General features: G+C 43.9%; 1 protein-coding gene across 5 annotated transcripts in view; it reads left to right on the top strand.

The window, feature by feature from the left end:
- znf106a (zinc finger protein 106a) overlaps window positions 1–22,208 on the top strand; it is a 133,188-nt gene that overhangs the window by 29,124 nt on the left and 81,856 nt on the right. For 2 of the 5 annotated variants that reach the window (XM_059951491.1, XM_059951533.1), the window contains exons 2-3: window positions 10,875–10,959; window positions 19,418–19,479. The exons of 1 other annotated variant lie outside the window; for it this stretch is intronic. In XM_059951491.1, coding sequence (XP_059807474.1) covers window positions 10,906–10,959; window positions 19,418–19,479 — 116 coding nt within the window. In that variant the 5' untranslated portion in view covers window positions 10,875–10,905. Of the gene's footprint in view, window positions 1–10,874; window positions 10,960–19,349; window positions 19,480–22,208 lie in introns of those variants that run through there. 2 more of the 5 variants (XM_059951511.1, XM_059951501.1) reach the window with 2 other exon arrangements.

Below are 22,208 nucleotides of genomic sequence, written 5' to 3'. Positions count from 1 at the left end.
GACATACATGGTAAATGGTAGGGCATTGAAGAATACAGTAAAAGAGAGTGATCTAGGAATAATGGTGCATAGTCCCCTGAAGGTGGAATCTCATGTGGATAGGGTGGTGAAGAAAGCTTTTGGTATGCAGGCCTTTATAAATCAGAGCATTGAGTATAGGAGTTGGGATGTAATGTTAAAATTGTACAAGACATTGGTAAGGCCAAATTTGGAGTATTGTGTACAGTTCTGGTCACCGAATTATAGGAAAGATCAACAAAATAGAGAGAGTACAGAGAAGATTTACTAGAATGTTACCTGCGTTTCAGCACCTAAATTACAGGGAAAGACTGAACAAGTTAGGTCTTTATTGTTTGGAGTGTAGAAGGTTGAGGGGGGACTTGATAGAGGTATTTAAAATTATGAGGGGGATAGATCGAGTTGACGTGGATAGGCTTTTTCCATTGAGATTAGGGGAGATTCAAATGAGAGGACATGATTTGAGGGGGGGGCAAAAATTTAAGGGCAGCATGAGGGAGAATTTCTTTACTCAGAGAGTGGTAGCTGTGTGGAATGAGCTTCCAGTAGAAGTGGTAGAGGCAGGTTCAGTATTTAAAGTAAAATTGGTTAGGTATATGGACAGGAAAGGAATGGAGGGTTATGGGCTGAGTGCAGGCCAGTGGGACTAGGTGAGTGTAAGCGTCGGCATGGACTAGAAGGGCCGAGATGGCCTGTTTCTGTGCTGTAATAGTTATATAGTTATATGGTCTGTACCTCTCATAATCTTATAAATTTATTTTAAGCCTCCGCCACTCCAGAGAATACATACTAGGTCTTTCCAAACTTCCTGATAGCACATGTTCTCTACTGCAGGCAGCCTGTTTTTCACTGTCTCCAAAGCTAACCAGAATTGAATGCAGTACTCCAGGAATGGCTAACCAGAGGTTTATAATATAACTTCCTGGCTCTTAAACTCAGTGCTTCAGCTAATAGAATCTTTCTTTCCCACTTTCATAGAGCTATTGTCTTGGACTGCAAGGTGCTTCTGTGCACCAACACTATTAAGGGTCTAATCATTGACTGTTACTGTTCCTTTACGTTTGTTCACCCGAAGTGCAACACCTCACGCTTGCCTGGATTAAACTCAATCTATTGTTTCATCTTCCACATCTGCAACTGATCTGGCAAATTCTACACTAACCATAAGGCCACTAATCTGTGTGTTATCTAAGAACTTACTGACCCACCCATTCGTGTTTTCATTTGTCATTTTGTATGTCACAAGCAGTTTAGGTGGCAGTACAGCCCCTTGCACAGCACTGCAAGTCACAGATCTCCAGTCAGAATAAGTCCTATCTATCAATGCCTTCTGAGTTCCATGGGTGACCCAATCCTGAATCGAAATAGCTAAATCACCATGGATCTCATGAATTTTATACTTTGGGATAAGCTTACCATGAAGGAGCTTGTCAAAACACCTTAGTAAAATGTAAACAACATTCCTGGGTCTGTCTTTATCTATCACCTCTTTACAGCTAGCAAGATATGACCTTCCCAGCTCAAAGCAATGCTAACTGTCCTTATATAGGCCATGGCTTTCCAAATATTCATAAATCCACTCCCAAAGAATTCTCTCCAAACCTTTCCTATCATGGTTGTGAAACTTACCAAACAATCGTTGCCAGGATTATCCTGGAAATCTTTTTCCCTTCTTGAATAATGGAACAATATTAGCTACTGCAGAGAAAGGCTTTGGGCCTGGCTTATGCAGCCCAGCAACTCGCTCTGGGCCCAGATTTTGCCACCCAGCCCAAAGCTGCTTGCAAGCTCTTCAAATCAGCTTGGCGCCCAGAGTGATCCAACCTCACACCCAGGCCAGTTGTATGGGTACTGAATCTCCTCTGTCCAGGCTCCAAGTTCTCCTTGAAGCCCAGAGCTATCCAACCTCAAATCCGGGCTAGTTGTACGGCACTGAATCTCCTCTGTCCAGGCCCTGACTTCTTGGTGCTCAGAGCTGTCCAACCACACACCCAGGCCTGTTGTACGGGCACCGAATGTCCTCTGTCCAGTCCCTGACTTCTCCTCGGTGCCTGGATCTATCCAACCTCGCACCCAGGCCAGTTGTATGGGCACTGAATCTCCTCTTTCCAGGCCCTGACTTCTCCCTGGTGCTTGGGAGCAGCCCAATGTGACACCCAGGCCAGTTGTACAGGCATCAGGATTCCATCTGCAACAATTTGGTTTATCCCCTTAAGTTCCCTTGCCGTCACTCACCCCTTCACCTTTTGAATTGATAATTTAACACAAATTTCCCCAGCAAAGGTATTTTTAGAGATGTTTTTAGTCAGACTTCTTAGCTTTTTAACTACCAAAAGCTGCTGCAGGTGTTCGTAGCACCATCTTAACCAGAAGTTGAAAAACAAATAGCTGTGGATGCTATGAGTCCAAATGAAAAATCAGCTGCATTGCCAGTAGCACAGTCTGGATATAATGTACCCAGAAGGGATCTACATAGACTGATAGATTTGTGATAGTGCCACTTCAATATAAATACTGTCATCAGCAAGGTCACCCGGTATTGTATTGCTGGTTGGCATTGACGGGAATTGTTAGCATCTTTTTTTTATTGATTGATTGATTGAGATACAATGTGGAGTAGGGCCTTCCAGCCCTTTGATCTGTGCCATCCTGCAACCCCTAATTTAAACCTTGCTTCATCATGGGCCAGTGGCATTAGCGCTGGACTTCCAGGCAGATGGTCCTGTGTTCAAACCCACCCGGGTCCCAAACTGGGCAGCAGCAGAAGAAAGGCCTGGCAATCTACCATATCTTGCCATGAAAATCCTATGGACTCGATGAAGAGTCAGACTCTACTAAACAACTGAGCCTCAATAATCATAGTACAATTTACAATAACCAATTAACCTAGCAACCGGTACAATGGGGGGAAAAACACATAGCTGTCATGGGGAGAATGTACAAACTCCTTACAGACAGCGGTAGAAATTGAATTCGGGTCCCTTGCGCAGTAAAGTGTTGTGCTAACTACTATGCCACTGTGCTACCTTAATCCTTATACATTAACCCTCATAACTGACTAATAGCAGTTATAGGAAAATAAAACCTTTGTAGACTACTCATATGCAGTCCAAATAAATAATTGAAAAGAAGAGGTAAGCATGCTAAAGGCCTATATTTGGATTCTTGGAAAGTCCCAAGAACAAGTTTCTTGAGTTGGTCTCAGTGTTGGGACCCTATCATTGCAAGGGAATTCTACCAGGCCAACTTAAGGAAGTCTCTAAACAACTGCCAACAGTAGAATCAGAGGAGCCAACATTTGACCATTGTGCCGTCCTATGCCTGCACTTTAGGAAGCCTGATCATCTAGCTATACTTCAACTCCTGGCAGAAAGGCAGAGCTGAAAGCAGCTGCACCAGTACTGATGATGAAGAAGGGATGGTGAAGGGAGGAGAGAAGCGTTTATGGAACAGCTTTGAGATGGACTGGGCAATATTCAGCGATGTATCTTGGAATCTGGATGAATATATCACAGTTGTCACCGACTTCATCGAGACCTGTGTGGATGAGTGTGTGCCTTTGGGATACCCAAGCTGAAAACTGTGAGTGAACTAGGAGATATATAAACTGCTGAGAGATAGACCTATGGCATTCAAGACCAATGATTCTTAACTATATGACCTAGGGAAGGCTATTTTAAGAGCAAAAAAAGAACACAATTCTGATGGAAGTAAGAAATAGAATCAGATACATGTCAGCTCTGGCAGGGTTTGCACAAGGTGTACTTTCTACAAGGTGAAGCTGATACCATGAATGGCTGTGATACTTCACTTCCAGATGAGATCAACGCCTTTTATGCATGCTTTGAAAGGGAGAATAAAACTACACCTGTGTGAATTCTTACAGCATCCGGTGACCCTGTGATCTCTGTCTCGGAGGCTGATGTCAGAACATCTTTCAAGAGGGTGAACCCTTGCAAGTCATCGGGTCCTGATGATGTACCTGGTAGGCTACTGAAAACCTATGCAACACTGATGGGAGTGTTCAAGGACACCTTCAATCTTCAATCTCTCAGTGCTACAGTTGGAGGTTCCCACCTGCTTCAAAAGGGTGACAATCATACCACTGCCCAAGAAGAACAGGGTGAGCCTCAATGACTGTAGCCCAGTTGCACTCACATTTACTGTGATGAAGTGCTCTGAGAGATTGGTCATGGTCAGAATCAACTACTGCCTAAGCAAGGATTTGGACCTGCTGCAATTTGCCTATTGTCATAACATCTCTACAGTAGATGCAATCTCACTAATACTCCAGTCGGCCTTGGATCATCTAGACAATAACAATACCTATGTCAGGCTGCTGTTTATTGATTACAGCTCAGCATTCAACATAATCGTACCCTCAGTTCTAATCGATAAGCTCTGAAACCTGGATTTCTGTACCTCCTTATTCAAGTGGAACCTTGACTCCTTATTGGGAGACCACAGTCTGTGCGGATCAGTAATAACATCTCCTCACTGGTGATGAACTCTGGCATACCTCAACAATGTGTGCTTAGCCCACTGTTCTACTCTCTCTACACGCGTGACTGTGTGTCTTGGCTCAACTCAAAGGTTCATTTTATTGTCAAGGTATGCGTGTATAGTACAACACTGACATGAGCATGAAAACCCCCAACCCCACTCACACAAAACTTAACTGACCCACCCATAGAGAAAAACACCAACATCAGACCCTAAACCCCCAACCCTCCTCTTTCACAAAACATAACAGACTCACCCACAGAGAAGAACACCGGTAAACACCAACCCCAGGTAAGTAAGAGGTGGTTCATTTTGGTAGGTCAAATATGATGGCAGAGTATAGTATTAATGGTAAGACTATCAAAGGATCAAAGGGACCTTGGGGTCCAAGTTTATAGGACACTCAAAATTACTGCGCAGATTGACTTTGTGGTTAAGAAAGCATACAATCAACCTTCATCAACCATGGGATTGAACTTAAGAGCCAAGAGGTAATGTGACAGCTATATAGGACCCTAGTCAGACCCTACTTGGAGTTCTGTGCTCAGTTCTGGTCACCTCACTACAGGAACAATGTGGAGACTATAGAAAGGGTGCAGAGGAGATTTACAAGGATGTTATCTGGATTGGGGAGCATGCCTTATGAGAATAGGTTGAGTGAACTTGACCTTTTCTCCTTGGATAAATGATGAGAGGTGACCTGATAAAGTTACTTAAGATGATGAGAGGCATTGATCATGTGGATTTTTCCCAGGGCTGAAATGGCTATCATGAGAGGGCACAGTTTTAAGGTGCTTGAAAGTATGCACAGAGGAGATGTCAGGGGTAAGTTTTTTAAGCAGAGAGTGGTGAGTGAGTGGAATGGACTGCTGGCGATGGTGGTGGATGCGTATACGATAGGGTCTTTTAAGAGACTCCTGGATAGGTACATGGAGCTTAAAAAAATAGAGGGATATTTTAGATAGGTAATTTCTAAAGTAAGTACATGCTCAGCTCAGCATTGTGGGCCAAAGGGCCTGTATTGTGCTATATTTTTTCTATGTTTCTAAAACCCCAACCGCTCTCACACAAAACATAAAAGATTCAGCCACACAGAAAAATACCTGCAAATAACCAACATCAGACCCCAAGCCCCCAACCCCTCGCTCACAAAAATATAACAGATTCATTCACACAGAAAAACACCAACAAATATCAGACTCCAAATCCCCAACATATTCTCCACGGCCAATCAGCAAGAAAACGGAAAACAATGAAAACTGAAGAAGACTGATATAAAATACAGTCCAGTAATCACATAAATCTCAGAATATCAAAAACATTCTTCTGTCAACTACACTGCAGATGCTGTGGTCAAATCAACACATGCAAACAAGCTGGAGGAATTCAGCAGGTTGGGCAGCATCTGTTGAAACGAGCAGTCAACGGATGAAGGGTCTCGGCCTGAAACGTTGACTGCTCGTTTCAATGGATGCTGCCCAACCTGCTGAGTTCCTCCAGCTTGTTTATACGTGTTGTTTAACTTTCAAAGAGAATGGCTGCATGAACTTAGTCCTGTGAAGATTAGTGGTCAGGCTGGGACCAAATGTGAATGCCACAAACCTGGCTACTGAACTCGTGGGCCTCTGTATTAACCTCATTGCTTCAGTCTTCGGTGCTTTGAAATGGAGTCATTCATGACCCTGTGCTCTGTCTCTGGTCTTTTCCACAAGTCAGAATGTGTTTTCTTTAGATCCCTGTCTCTGGTCTTCTCCATGAGGCAGTTCTCCAGACTCAGCAGAGCACTAGATCATTCAATCAAATTCTAAACTGCACGTCACTGGTTCCAACAGTTTCCGTAACACTATCAAAGCAAAAAGAACAAGCAGGAGAAGTAGAGAAAGTGAAATAATTGAAGAGATTGGCTGTCTGGAAGAAGTCACCCAAGGAATTGTTGTTCACTGACGCCATTTCATAAGTCATTTATGAATTAGCTGATAACACAACTATTGTTTGCAGAATTTCAGATGGTGATGAGATACAGGAGCGAGATAGATCAACTGGTTAGTGTCACAACAACAACCCTTACTCTCAACATCAGTAAGACCAAGGAATTGATTATGGAGTTGAAGGAGAGATTGATGGAACACACACTGGTCCTCATTGGGGGATCAGCAGTGGAAAGGCTGAGCAGTTTCAAGTTCCTGGGTGTCAACATCTTTGAAGATCTATCCTGGGCCCAACATATCGATGAAGTTACAAAGAAGGAAATGGCAGTGGCTATATCTCATTAGGAGTTTGAGGAGATGTGGTATGTCACCACTTGCAAATTTTTATAGGTGTAGGGTGAAGAGCATATTAGCTGATTGCCTCACCTTCTGGTATGGAGGGGTCACTGCACAGGATCGGAAAATACTGCAGAAAGTTATAAACTCAGTCAGCTCCATCGTGGGCACTAGTCTCCCCAGCATCTTCAAAATGCAATGCCTCAGAATTGGGGATTCCATAGTCAGGGGAACAGACAGGAGATACCCGCATGGTGTGTTGCATCCCAGGTGCTAGGGTACAGGATGTCTCGGATTGGGTCCTGAATATTCTGAAGGGAGAGAGCGAGCAGCCAGCTGTCTTGGTACATGTTGATACCAATGACATAGATAGGAAAAGGGAGGAGGTCCTAAAGAGAGATTTCCGGGAGTTAGGAAGGAAGCTGAGAAGCAGGACCTCCAGGGTAGTAATCTCAGGATTGCTACCTGTGCCACTTGCTAGCGAGGGCAAGAATAGTAGGGTCAGGCAGATGAATGCATGGCTGAGAGACTGGTGCAGGGGGCCAGTCTTCAGATTCTTGGATCATTGAGATCTCTTCTGGGTGAAGTATGACCTGTTCAAAAAGGATGGGTTACACCTGAACCGAAGGGGACCAATATCCTGGCAGGAAGGTTTAATAGAACTGTTCAACAGGGTTTAAACTAATTTATCGGGGGATGGGAACCGGAATGATAGAGTGGAGGAGGGTGGAAACAGAAATAAATCTAAGATAGCAGTAAAGATGTCAGGAAGGCATGGTAAGAAATGATATTAAATCATTGGAAAGAGGTGACATAGGATTGGAAGGTGCAGAATCTTTATGGGTTGAGCTAAGAAATCACAGGGGTAAAAGGACCCTGATGGCAGTTATCTACAGGCCTCTAAACAGCTACAGTGATGTGGACTACAAATTACAACAGGAAATAGAAAAGGCTTGCCAGAAGGGAAATGTTATGATAATTGTGGGGGATTTTAACATGCGAGTGGATTGGGAAAATCAGGTCGGCACTGGATCTTGAGAGAGAATTTGCAGAATGTCTATGAGATGGCTTTTTAGAACAGCTTGTTGTTGAGCCCACTAGGTGATCGACTGTACTGGATTGGGTATTGTGTAATGAACCAGAGATGATTAGAGAGATTGAGGTGAAGGAACCCTTAGGAGGCGGTGATCATAACATGATTGAGTTCACTGTGAAATTTGAGAAAGAGAAGCCAAAATCCGATGTGTCAGTATTTCAGTGGAGTAAATGAAATTACAGTGGCATAAGAGGAACTGGCCAAAGTTGACTGAAAAGGGACACAAACGGGAAGGACGGCAGAGCAGCTGTGGCTGGAGTTTATGCGAGAAGTGAGGAAGGTGCAAGACAGATATATTCCAAAACAGAAGAAATTTTCGAATGGAAAAAGGATGCAACCATGGCTGACAAGAGAAGTCAAAGCCAAAGTAAAAGCAAAGGAGAGGGCATACAAGGAAGCAAAAATTAGTGGGAAGACAGAGGATTGGGAAGTTTTTAAAAGCTTACAAAAGGAAAGTAAGAAGATCATTAAGTGGGAAAAGATGAACAATGAAAGGAAGCCAGCAAATAATATCAAAGAGGATACTAAAAGCTTTTTCAAGTATATAAAGAGTAAAAGACAGGTGAGAGTAGATATAGGACCGATAGAAAATGATGCTGGAGAAATTGTAATGGGAGATAAGGAGATGGCGGAGGAACTGAACAAGTATTTTGCATCAGTCTTCACTGAGGAAGACATCAGCTGTATACCAGACACTTAGGGTGCTAAGGAAGAGAAGTGTGCACAGTCACATTTATGACAGAGAAATTACTCAGGAAGCTGAATAGTCTGAGGGTAGATAAATCTCCGGGGCCAGATGCCATGCACCGTCGTGTTCTGAAGGAAGAAGCTGTGGAGATTACTGAGGCATTAGCAATGATCTTTCAAATGTTGATAGATTCTGGCCTGGTTCTGGAGGACTGGAAGATTGCAAATGTCACTCTGCTATTTAAGAAGGGGGCAAGGAAGCAAAAAGGAAATTATAGACCTGTTAGCTTGACATCAGTGTTTGGGAAGTTGTTGGAGTCGATTGTCAAGGATGAGGTTGCGGAGTACCTGGAGGCATATAACAAGATAGGCAGAACTCAGCATGGTTTCCTTAAAGGAAAATCTTGCCTGACAAGCCTATTGCGATTTTTTGAGGAAATTACAAGTAGGCTAGACAAGGGAGATGCAGTGGATGTTGGTATTTGGATTTTCAGAAGGCCTTTGACAAGGTGCCACACATGAGTCTGCTAAACAAGATAAGAGCCCATGGAATTAGGGGAAGGTTACATATGTGGATAGAGCGTTGGCTGATCAGCAGGAAACAGGAGAGTGGGAATAAAGGGATCCCATTCTGGTTGGCTGCCAGTTACCAGTGGTGTTCCACAGGGGTCCGTGTTGGAAACTGCTTCTTTTTACATCGTATATCAATGATTTGGATTATGGAATAGATGGCTTTGTGGCTAAGTTTGCTGATGATACAAAGATGGGTGGAGGGGCTGGTATTGCTGAGGAAACAGAGAGTCTGCAGAGAGACTTGGATAGATTGGGACAATGGGCAAAGAATTGGCAAATGAAATACAATGTTGGAAAGTGTATGGTGATGCACTTTGGTGGAAGAAATAAATGGGCAGACTATTATTAAAATGGGGGGAGAATTCAAAGTTCTGAGATGCAACGGGATTTGGGAGTCCTTGTGCAGGATACCTTTAAGGTTAATCTCCAGGTTGAGTTGGTGGTGAAGAAGGCAAATGCAATGTTGGCGTTCATTTCTAGAGGAATAGAGTATAGAAGCAGGGATGTGATGTTGAGGCTCTATAAGGCACTGGTAAGACCTCACTTGGAGTACTGTGTGCAGTTTTGGGCTCCTTATTTGAGAAAGGATGTGGTGATGTTGGAGAGGGTTCGAGAAGATTCACGAGAATGATTCCGGGAATGAGAGGGTTAACATATGAGGAACGTTTGACCACTCTTGGACTGTACTCCTTGGGGTTTAGAAGAATGAGGGGGGACCTCATAGAAACATTTCGAATGTTGAAAGGCATGGACAGAGTGGATGTGGCAAAGTTGTTTCCCATGGTGGGGGATCTAGTATGGGAGGGCATGACTTGAGGATTGAAGGGCGCCCATTCTGAACAGAGATGTGAAAAAATGTTTTTTAGCCAGAGGGTGCCAAATCTGTGGAATTTGTTGCCACGGTTGGCAGTGGAGGTCAAGTCATTGGGTGTATTTAAGGCAGAGATTGATAGGTATCTGAGTAGCCAGGGCATCAAAGGTTATGGTGAGAAGGCAGGGCAGTGGGACTAAATGGGAGAATGGATCAGCTCATGATAAAATGGCAGAGCAGACTCGATGGCGGACTTCTGCTCTTTTGTCTTATGGTCTTATGGTCAGAAAGTTGGTATCCATCACCTAGAACATGCTCTCAACTCCAATGAGAAGGTGCAGGAGACTGAAGGCACACTCAACATTTTAGGACCAGCTCTTCCTGTCTGCTATCATATTTCTAAATGGATAGTGAAACCATGCACATTTATTTTTGCTCTTTTTATGCTAATTTATTTGTTAAATTGCCGTTTATAGTATTTAAAAAAAATATTGTGCATTACAGTGTACTGCTGCTGCACAGCCACAAATTTCATGACGTATGCCAGTGATATCAAACCTGATTCTGGATTTGATTTTCTCCAGAAAGTTTTGTTGGATTTGAAATTGATGCTCAGTTTTGAGAGGATGTTGAAAATGATCAGAGAATTGACAGAGGATGCCAGTAAGTATTATTTCTCAAGGGAAAAGGAAGTGAGAACAGCATTTGTAGAGGATTATTAATTTGCAGATCTCTTACTGTGTTCTAGAGGTTTTTTTTATGTTTTTCTCTGTAAATCATTTAATATATAGCAACTTTATTAGGGCATATGAATGGAAATTTTGGCGGATCCTGTTTTTAAAAACGAATTGAATTGGTGCAGGTTACATTGTTCTTGCAAGGCTCTTAACCTGCAACTTCACAGTTTGTTTTTTATTCCTAGGTGTTGACGAACAGCTGTTCGGTCCTCCAACATGGGAAGAGAGAGAAAATGTATTTTGTGTAACATCATTTACAGTTCCAAAAGGGTAATTTTCAAACAGTCTCTTCACAACTCTCTTTCTAAAGATCTATTATTGTTTCCATCCAGCCCTGGGACATTTTTTCTGTGGATAAAAAAGTTATATCTGGTGATTAAAAGTCACAGAAGCAGGCCCTAAGGCCCAACAGGTCCATGCTGTCTGTGATTTCCATTTGAGTTGATGCCATATGCCTGCTTTTAGCCCATATCCCTGAATTGTTCCTATCCATGTACTTGCTTCAGAGACTTTTAAATATTAATGTACCTGCCTCAACCACGTTCTCTGGCAGCTCATTCCATGTACTGACCATGCCCTGGATGAAAACGTTGCCCTTCAGGTTTCTATTTATCTCCCTTCTCACCTTAAACCGATTTCCAAGAGTTCTTGATTCCTGCACGTGGGACAAGACTGTGCACATTCACCCTATTTATGACCCTCATGATTTATGCACATATATAAGGCATTTCCTCTGCTCTAGTAAGGTTCCAGGATGTTCACAGCAACATTCTTGCAAATCTTCCAGCTTAATTGCATGTTTACTTAATAGTAGGATGAGCAAAACTGAATGCAATATTCCAAGAGTGGCCTAACCAACATCTTGTGCAACTGCAGCATAACATACCCTGTCTTTTCTGATGAAGGGTATGGTACCAAAAGCTTTCTTCACTGTCCTGTCTATTTGTGATGTCACTTTTAGGGAACCCTGTACTTGATCCTAGGTCCCTCTGTTCTGCAGTACTCCCCATCCCCAGAGCCCTAATTTAATTATTCACAGTGATTGAGAAAGAAGTCCAGCCAAATTGGGTGTCTTTTTGTGGTGGGAGGGATACGCTTGCAAGTGTGAAAAGTAATTCTGACTTTTGTACAGTTTAGTGATGCAAGTTTGTATTTTCACATTTGTGAAATGTGCATGACTTGGAGATGCATGGAATGAAGGTGCAGCGCAGAAGTCTCTGAGTACCCAAGTGAATGGGACAGTGGCAAATGGAGTTTAATGCTCATCAAATATGAAGGATAGCATACTAAAGGAAAAAATGTGATGTGTTTTCAATAAATAAGGAGATGACACAACTCAATATGCATTACCAACGCTGGAGTGCTTTACTACAAAGCTGAAGCACTAGGTTCAAGTTAGATGATGTCATCAAACCACATCATGGACTAGTTAGACTCCCAACATATTTAGGCATTGGAGGTGATTTACATAATGGCCACAAAGCTGTCGTTTGTGTGTTATGTGAAGAAAATAGAGGTACTTGGGCCTCTCAAGCTATGTTAGGGGATTATTATGCAGTGAAGTGTAGGAGACAAATGACATCAGAATAATTGCAACAAGGATCTAGCCTAAATTACTAAACAACAAACACCCTAAAATTGAAATAAAATCTTTCTCTCACACTAATCCATCTAAGGCCCTGATCCTAGATACTGGCCCTAATCCTTACCATACCTCAGGAAACACTAACAATTATTAAGATAGGGTTGTGTTTAGATGGTTTCAGTCACCTTCTGATGTGGTATCAAGCTTTAAATTTGGAAATCCTCAGCCTTCAGCCAGAAACCACTCCTTTCAATTGGATTGTCTTAAAGCAGATTGTGAACTTTCTAACACGCACTTCAGCAGTTTGAAATTATGACACCTGAAAGTGTAACCTGTTTGATCAGATGGTATCAGGAAGGCGGATTATTCCCTGAGCCTGAGAACTCCAATCTTGTGGTTTCTGCTGTCAATCCTTTCCCAAATTGCTAGACCTAGCATTGGTGAGGGTCTGTTCTTTATCTCTGAGTGTAGAATTGCTGGACCTAGTATTGGTGAGTTTCCATTCTTTATCTCTCAGTATAGAATTTGTGTGCCAGCTGAATAATAACCTGGCTCATTTCCGAGGTCTGAATGTTGCTGGAAAGGCTAGTGTTTATTGCTAACTGGCCTTGAAAACGAAGTGGTGAACTGTATCCTTCAGCAGCTGTGGTCTTTCAAGGTGCTTTCCCAGTTCTGTGGGAGTTTCCCAGTGCTTTTATGGGAGTTTCTGGAGAGTTTCTGTATTTCATGGGTGATCAGAACTACATTATTCCAGAGATGGTTACTGGATTTTTTTTTTTACTTACTGTAGTTGAGCTAAATGTAGTGATTCCCGGTTGAGGTGTTAACTCATCATTGACCAGGAGTCAATGTCAAAATCATTTGGAGTCAGATTTTTGTTCCTATCATGTCCATAAACATCTCTTCTTTCAAAAGCGATTCTGTCCATAATTAGAAAGAAGCAAACCGGGTGAACTCTCTTGAAGGTTCGCGAGCTCTTCTTAAGCCTCGCGCCGTTTCTGAGAAGTGCCTGCACGCGATGATGCCCATAATGGAGTTAACCCAAACGCGGTGACGGCAGTGCTCTTTTCCATGAAACAGTCTCAAGGTATTTAAAGTTTGGCATCTTACTGCTGCTGTGACGCTGCGGGGTCCGCCCAAATATTCCGGGCAGAAGCAGCACTCGGGCAGTAGGTTCCACCGGGTCTATCAGTAAATTCTTGCTCTTATTTTTAAATTTTATTTTCTTTTGCCTCTAGATTCCAATACTTGCTAGAAACTCAAGTTTGACTTGACACCTCCCACTTGATCTTCCCATGGAAACACTGGGGAGATCGCCAGCTTCAAAGGCAAACTTGGAGGTCCCAGTTCGGTGTTTTTATGATATATTGTTGACTTGACTTTCCATCTGTTCCTCAGTAGGTAGTAAGACAACCAACCGCCTGACGTCCCTGTGAAGGATGGCGGTTTGGAACCTGTCGTTTTTCCCGTCAGAGATTGGATGCCTTGTTGTTACTTTCAGAGCTTTTGTCACTGGAACACTGTAGCTTGGGAAGATCCTGACATTGACGTCCCTCTTGTGCTGCTAGAAAAATGTCTCTTAGAGCATCTTCTCGTTCCCTTACTGAGATGAGTCCTGCCAAAGAAACTGCCTCCTACTTTGGACTGTCCAGGGCTTGATTTTGTCCAATGAACTTTTTTGCTGCTCTCCAGACCCGTGCAACTGTTTTGACTAGTTGAATTAGAACACTGAACTGCTTGATGTCCACAAGACTTCGGATGGCTGATGCTGCAGGCAGTCTCTGTTGTTCTGTTTTGACCTGGTACTGTTTTTGTGCTGGTTCTTGTTTCTTTGCCTTGGCCCTTGTCAAAGCAGCAATAAGTGCCTTATTTTGCAGCTTGTTGATGCCTTCCCTGGTTCTTTGGCTGATTTCATCGGCCACTCATTCACTGGCAAACTCAAAAACTTTGGCCATTTTGCCACTCTGAGTCTTCATCCAGGTCTTAAGGGCTGGCTCCTCTGGTGATTACATCAGCAACATTTTGCGGACCAGGAATCCACTGCCAGTTCTGGATCCTTGTGCTGTTTTGAATCTCTCCTATCCTATTTGCAAAGAATGTTTGATAGCCATAGCTTTCACACTGTATTACACCAAGGACTGTTTGGCTATCAATGAAATGGTACCACCTCCCAACTTGGATTTGGCTAAGCTGTTCAAAGTACTTTTTCAGGCGTGAGGCAAACACTGCTCCACACATCTCTGCTTTGACAACATCACTTTTGTGATCCAAGGGAGTTAATTTGGCTTTAGACTCCACCAGCCCGACAATTGAGCCCTGGTCCAAGTTCCACCTTAGGTACATCACTGCTCCATAGGTGTGCTGGCTTCCATCAGAGAACGTGATTGCCCAGAGTTCCTCAGTGAAGCTTCGGGGAGTCAGTGCCCTGGTGAACTTTACCTTGCGAAGTTGAACATACTCCTCGAAGAGCTTAATTGCATCCTCCCTGAGGCCATCTGAGAGTGCTATGTCCCATGTGTCTTTGACTGGACACCTTTCACCCTTTGCCTCTTGGAACGCCCTTCGTACCAGAATAGCTCCCTTCTGCTTAGCAGGAGTTACCAGGCCACCTGGGTCATACAGCCCTGATACTTGGCTGAGCAGTTCTCTTCATGTCAGGGGTTTTGGCGTCTGGTCTCTGATTTGCTCTTGTAGAAGATCTTAGCCAAGTCTCATTTTCTTCTTTGTCTTCGAGAAATTGATTGTAACCATGACATGACCTCTTCTACTATGTAGCCTAGTCCCAAGTGCCTTGTTGTCATCATCGTGCATTTGGTTTGGCAAGACCATGGTTCCTGCCTTGGACTTCTCCAGCTTGTCATTACACTCTTTCCTCCCACTTTGCCCAGAAAAGACCCAAGGCTTGAGCTCAAAACCTCTGGCCTTCCACATTTGCTGTGATGGATTTCAACTGGTTAAGGTTGTTGTGGGATGTGAGAATGTAATCAATGTAGCTTTTGTGTCGCAGCACCTGCTGCTCCTCTTTGAGGTGGGTGAAAGGAGGGAGGTTAGCAGTTTCAAGCATTGCTAGCTACGCAATGCACCCTGCTAGTTTATCTCTGATGTTCACTCTTGTGATTGCATATTTCCCCAGCTCCTTGTCCTCGGAGTCTCGTCAGAGGAATCTATGCAGGTGCACTTCTTGGTCTTCCAAACAAACCGAATTGTACATCTTTTTTATGTCACCCAGAGCAGCGTACACTCCACCCCTGAATCTGTAGGACAGTGTGAATGTTTCTTTGGTTCAAGCTCACGCTTCTGAACTTTTGGCTGCTGTTCCACACGAGTCTCACTGGGGTCGTGACAGAGTGCGGGTTCGGAACAATAAGGTAACTCCTGTACCAGACTGGCCCGTTCCAGTTGATGATGTGTCTTTGGACAATTTCATTGCAGCTCTTCAATCGACCATATCATGCACTTGAGCAGTGTAGGCAGCTTTCCATTCGGGTTCTTTGGCTAGTTGCTTTTCCGTCCTAAGAAATATAGCCTCAACTGTTCTCTTATTGTTTAGCAAGGAAGCTGGATCTTCTCACCAAGGATATCTGGTGTGCCAATTTGGCAGTCACCTGTGACATAGGTGAGGCCTCTTCATACAACTTCAAGTTCACTCTTCAGCAAGAGTCATTCCTTTGCCGCCCGGCTGGCAATTTCCGCAGTGGCAACCCCCTTATTTTGCCTCACATGTTGTGCCAATACTATCCCACTTCCACCACTCTAGGATGTCCTGGTTGGTGGTTGAAGTACCTGACTCCTGGAGCTTGATGGTATCCTGTCTGTTTGGTGGAAGTTGCTCTGGGACTCTGCTGGTAAGCTCCACGTACTTTACAGCAGCTGCTTTGCATTGACCTTGCAAAATGTGTCTTGGACATGTGGGCCGACACAGACAACTCTTTGAGAAGAGATCAGGTTGCGCTCCTCCGACCGTCTTCCCCAGTAGTTCGTCCCACAGCATGAGGTCTCGAACAGCTCTGATACTCTGAGGCGCTAGCTGACCTTCTCAATGGCGTATGAGTATATCTATTTCTCTGGCTCTCACAATTTCATCAAGAGGTATGTCTGGGACGAATTTCTGCAGTTGCTTTGGTGTCACATATTTGTGGACATTTGCCAATGCTGTCTAGTCCATAACAAACCAATTGGTGTGATTTGAGAGCGCCCTTGGGAGTGTTTACTCTGATTTTTTGAAGGTTCGGTTTTGTCTCCACCTGAACCTTCATCACCCGCCCCCCCCCCCCCCCCCCCCCACCAACTCCATGGATGACGAGAGTGATTTCCTCACTTCTGAGGTTCGGTCTGCTTGCAGCCTTGTGGGTCATATAGTTGGTGTCTGAAGCCAAGTCAATTAACATCCCGATTTTTTTTTTGTCCAGCATTAGCTGTGACCTCAAGAAGCATCATAATCACTGGCAGCTCTTGCAATCCACTTTCCACCAGAAGGCCCGGTTTATCTTTCACAATGCTGAAGGCTTTGGATGCAGTGTTTGAAAATACATCGTGACATTGTTTGACCAATTCTGGTGAAAGCTTGCTGAAGAACTCCTCTTGATCCACTGTATATTTCTTCCTGCCTTTATCTTCCTCTGGACTGAATCTGCTCTTTTCCTGACCTGCGCTGCTGTTCTTTATTTCAGCATCGGGGCACAGATAGTAATGATGCTGGGGCGTATGCTCATCCCTGCAGTCTTGGTTTTTACACAGATAAGCGGGTTTGCAGTATGAACTGTCATCATGAACCTCGAGACACCTCTTGCATGCCCCCAGCTTTCTTACTGCAGCCTTTTTCTCTGGTAGCTTTAGCGCTCAAAATGTTTGCAAAAGTAGAGCTTCATTTTGTGCTTTCCATCACTGCAGATTACACACCCTGCCTGACTTGGTAGACTTGGTTCTGGCATGTCTTGGCTCTGCCCTGGTTTCTCTTCTACTTGGCTCTTCATCCCTCAGTTGCTCGAGCTCATATATGCTCTGTTGCTCTTTGAGGAATTCCAAGAGACTGTCAAACCGATTATCTGGTGCCACAGCATTTTTCCTGTCAGCGACTTAGACCAGCCATTCCTTTTTGTGAGTTTCTGGAAATTTACTTTAGATCCAGTCACCAGTGGATTTTTTGATAGCACCTGTGTCTCCAAGGTCACTCAAGTCTTGAAGTGCCTTTTCCACATTTTGAATCAATTCCACTATTTTCCATGGCTGATGATTTCTGTCAGCTGGCGTTTTCTGTAACTCTTCCACTGTTTCAATAGCAATGCACATTCGATTTCCATAGCAGTTTTCTGGAACACGGAAGATGTCATCTGCAGTGTTATAAGTAGTGAGGCGAAGGTCTCTTCTGATTTGTCATCAAGACTGTCCAGTCGTTGAACCTTTTTCACCTCTTTTGAACCGGTCGGCTCTCCCTGCCTCTGGAGTGCTTCCCAGTCCTTTCTCCACCTGTGAAAATCATGTTTGCTGCCAGTAAACTTGGGAAGGGCCATCGGTTTCAATCTGATGGCTGGCGTGGGAAAATTGGAGGAAAAGCCCAATGCTGTCAGTGTTAGTCTTTCAGCATCCTTGCCTGTATGAAGTGGGCCTTCTTGGAAACCAACTTGGGGAAGTGGAGTTAAAGTTCCTTTAGGTGACTCTGAAGGTCCTTCTGAACCCCTGGCGGGATCCATCGTTTCCATCGACCAGGCACCTCCTTTGCTGTCTTTACCAGTCCTTGCAGGTCGTTAAGCCTGAAGTCATATGCTTCCTGGTTGCCATCGGGTTGTACAGCAGCGACGTTTTCACATTCATCCTCTGCTGCTTGTAGTGCTGTGAACAATTCAACATTTCCAAAGTTGGTCCAAAGAGTCTTCTGGATTAGGCTTCTGACCTCCTTTAGTTTCAACTCACACTCATTTGCCGTCTTTGCCAGGTTGGCTTTTTGCTGTTCAGTTAACGCAGCTACTTCCTCTGTGTTCAGCTCTGCCTCCCGTTCCACAATGAGTCTGGCCTCCACGTCATCATTGGCTTCCACGACTTTCTCGGCTTCTATTGTGAGTTTATTGAAACTGACTCTGAGATCCTCTTCAGACATGTCTTCATAGGTCCTGGTAATACTGTTGGCCAGATGAGAAAATAATCTTTTTGCTATCCTTCGCTCTAGCTTGAGTTGCTCAGCTAATTTCCCAATAGCTTGATCAGCCATGTTTGATTCCTTCTGCAGGCTGTTCACAGGTGAAAGGGTAAGTACAACTTTTTAATGATGCTTTGATGCTGTTTAATCTTAACTTGATTTTCTTCCTCCTTCAGGATTCCAGGTTATTGCTCCTGCTGTACCAGCTCAAAGCTCCCAGATTTCTGTTTCCTGGTCCTCCGGTTTCCCAGTCAAACAGTTTTTTTCCACTGTCAAGCAGTTTTTTCACTGTCAGCCAATTTTTCACTGTCAAGTCAGAGTTCTTGTTCTTTTTTGAACATGTGCAGCCTCCCCACTTGAAAGAGATTGAATGTGCCTACCCAAAGGTTTTTAACCGGATTCCACTCAATGACCAAACAACTTTTCCTTTTTTTCCTTTTATTTTTCACAAGTGCAGCAGTTTGATAGTTCTGTTAGTTCTATTAGTCAGTAGTCATAAGTCATAAATAGTCATAAGTAATCAGTCATAAGACATAAGGTTAAGGTGGAAAAACTGGTTGCCTCTCGGACTTTGTAGACGAATTCGGACCTGTACCTCAGTTTCTCTAATGGACTGTTACGGCTTCAAACCGGGCAAACTCTGGAAGGTTCACAAGCTGTTCTTAAGCCTCACGCCGTTTCTGAGAAGTGCCTGTGCACGATGATCCCCGTAACAGAGTTAACCCAAACACAGTGACAGCAGTGCTCTTTTCCATGAAACAGACTCAGGTTATTTAAAGTTCGGCATCTTACCACAAATTCCAACTCTGCTCCCGGACTGCCGCTGACTGCGGGGTCTGCACAAATGTTCTGGGCAGAAGCAGCACTCAGGCAATAGGTTCCATCCAGTCTATCAGTAAATTCTTGCTCTTACTTTTAAATTTTATTTTCTTTTGCCTCTAGGTCCCAATACTTTCTGGAAACTCAAGTTTGACTTGACAGTAACAATTGCCCTTGTGTGTTCATTGTAGGAGATGGGTGAACACATGAGGAGTATGCTGCACCACAGGGAACTTGAGAATCTGAAAGGAAGGTAAATACTTAATGTTGCAGACTGTTGCTTCTGTAATACACTGTGTGTGGGAAAACTAAGTGTCTTGAGCAGAGGATTTCTGTCTGTAAGCACAGATTAATGATGGAAACTTATAGAAAGAAGTCATTTGGCCCTCTGCCTGTGCTGGTTCTATACCCCCATTCTATATCCCTTTACACTGATTTTAAATCCATGTCCTTGGCTGATTCACTCATTTACCAGTGGGGATAGTTTTCTTTTGTCTACTCCATGGAAGCCTTTCATTTGAAAGTTTCAATTAGTATATTTTTGTTATAATTTTTATATTTCCATTTTTCCTCTTACTGACAGCTTCCTTGTAGTTAGCACTGGCCCTTTTTGGCATCTTACCGATGCCTAGAATGGTCCATTGTCTTAGCAGAGGTCAAACTCATGATCCATGAAGCTTTGTTACAACCATTTTGCTGTTGTATTCTGTGCCTCTGCTTATCAACATAAATAACTAGATTGTTTGTTTACCTCAAGAAAATCTGCTGATGCTGGAAATCCAAGCAACACACACTAAACGCTAGAGGAACTCAGTAGACCAGGCAGCATGCATGGAAAAGAGTAAACAATAATCTCTCCTTTGACTCCTCCCACTTCCTCCAACCTCAGGTGTAGCCATGGGCAATTGCGTGCCTTTTTGTTTACTACATGGAACAGTCTGTGTTCCAAGCCTACATTGGTATCGCTCCCCAACTTTACCTACACTACATCAACGACTGTATTGGTGCTGCTTTCTGTATCCATGATGAGCTCGGCCACTTCATCTACTTTGCCCTTCCACCCTGCCCTCAAATTTACCTAGTCCATTTTTGACACCTGCCTCTCCTTTCTCGATCCCCCTGTCTCTGTCTCTGGAGACAGGTTGTATTCTCACAGCTACCTGGACTATACCTCTTTCCACCCTGTCACTTGTAAAACATAGAAAAGGGCACAATACAGGCCCTTTGGCCCATATAACTATGTTGAACATGTCCTTACCCTGGAGCTATCTAGGCTTACCCATAGCCCTCTATTTTTCTGAGCTCCATGTACCTATCCAGGAGTCTCTTAAAAGACCATATCATTTTCGCCTCCACCACCACTGCCCATTCTACGCACTCACCACTTCCTGTGTTTAAAAAAAAAACAAACAAAATAAAACACTTACCCCTGATATTTCCTCTGTACCTACTTCCAAACACCTTAAAACTATGCCCACTCGTGTTAGCCATTTCAGCCCTGGGAAAAAGCCTCTGACTATCCACACGATCAATGCCTCTCATCATCTTATATACCTCTATCAGGTCACCTCTCATCCTCCATTCACTCAACCTATCCTCATAAGACATGTTCCCCAATCCAGACAAAATCCTTGTAAATTTCCTTTGCACCCCTCTACGGTTTCCACATCCTTCCTGTAGTGAGGCGACCAGAATTGAGCACAGTACTCCAAGGGGTGTCCTATGTAGCTCCAACATTACCTCTTGGCTCTTAAACTCAATCCCATGGTTGATGAAGGCCAATGTACGGTATACCTTCTTAACCACAGAGTCAACCTGCTTAGTAGCTTTGAGTGTCCTACGGACTCGGACCCCGAGATCCCTCTGATCCGCCACACTGCCAAGAGTCTTACTGTTAATGCTATATTCAGCCATCATATTTGCCCTACCAAAATGAGCCACCTCACACTCATCTGTCAGTTTTCAGCCCAGTTTTGCATCCTATCAATGTCCTGCTGTAACGTCTGACAGCCCTCCACACTATCCACAACACCCCCCCAACCTTTGTGTCATCAGCAAATTTACTAACCGATCCCTCCACTTCCTCATCCAGGTCATTTATAAAAATCACAAAGAGAAGGGGTCCCAGAACAGATTCCTGAGGCACACCACTGGTCACCGACCTCCATGCAGAATATGACCCATCTGCAACCACTTTTGCCATTTATGGGCAAGCCAGTTCTGGATCCACAAAGTAATGTCCCCTTGGATCCCATGCCTCCTTACTTTCTCAATAAGCCTTGCATGGGGTACCTTATCAAATGCCTTGCTGAAATCCAAATACACTACATCTACGGCTGTGCCTTCATCAATGTGTTTAGTTACATTCAATCAGGCTTGTAAGGCACGATCTGCCTTTGAAAATACCATCCCCTCCTCACAATTATTCCATCTTCACCACATCTGCTCTTAAGATGAGGCTTTTCATTCCAGAAATAACATGATGTCCTCTAAAAAAGGGGCTTTCCTTCCTCCAACATCAACATTGCCTTCACCTTTTCATATACATCTGCCCTCACCCCATTTTCCTGCTACTCGACCAGGGATAGGGTTCCTCTTGTCTTTACCTACCACCCCAGTAGCCTCTGTGTCCAGCACATAATTCTCCATAGCTTCTGGCACCTCCAACAGGATCCCACCACCAAGCGCATCTTTTTCTACTTTCTGCTTTCTGCATGGAGCTCTCTCTACTCGACTTCATTGTATATTTGTCCCTTCCCACTGATCTCCCTCTTGGCACTTGCCTTTGCAAGTGGAACAAGTGCTACACCTGCCCCAACACCACCTCCCTCACTACTGTTCAGGGCCCCAAACAGTCCTTTCAGCTGAGGTGACACTTCACCTGTGAGTCTGGGGTTATCTACTGTATCTGGTACTCACAGTATAACCTTCTGTATTTCAGTGAGACCCTACGGAGATTAAAAGACCACTTTGCTGAGCAGA

This window comes from Hypanus sabinus, chromosome 2, assembly GCF_030144855.1.
Source record: "Hypanus sabinus isolate sHypSab1 chromosome 2, sHypSab1.hap1, whole genome shotgun sequence".
NCBI classification, from domain to species: domain Eukaryota; kingdom Metazoa; phylum Chordata; class Chondrichthyes; order Myliobatiformes; family Dasyatidae; genus Hypanus; species Hypanus sabinus.
The sequence above is the reverse complement of the archived record's forward strand: the minus strand, read 5'-3'. Positions and strand labels throughout refer to the sequence as shown.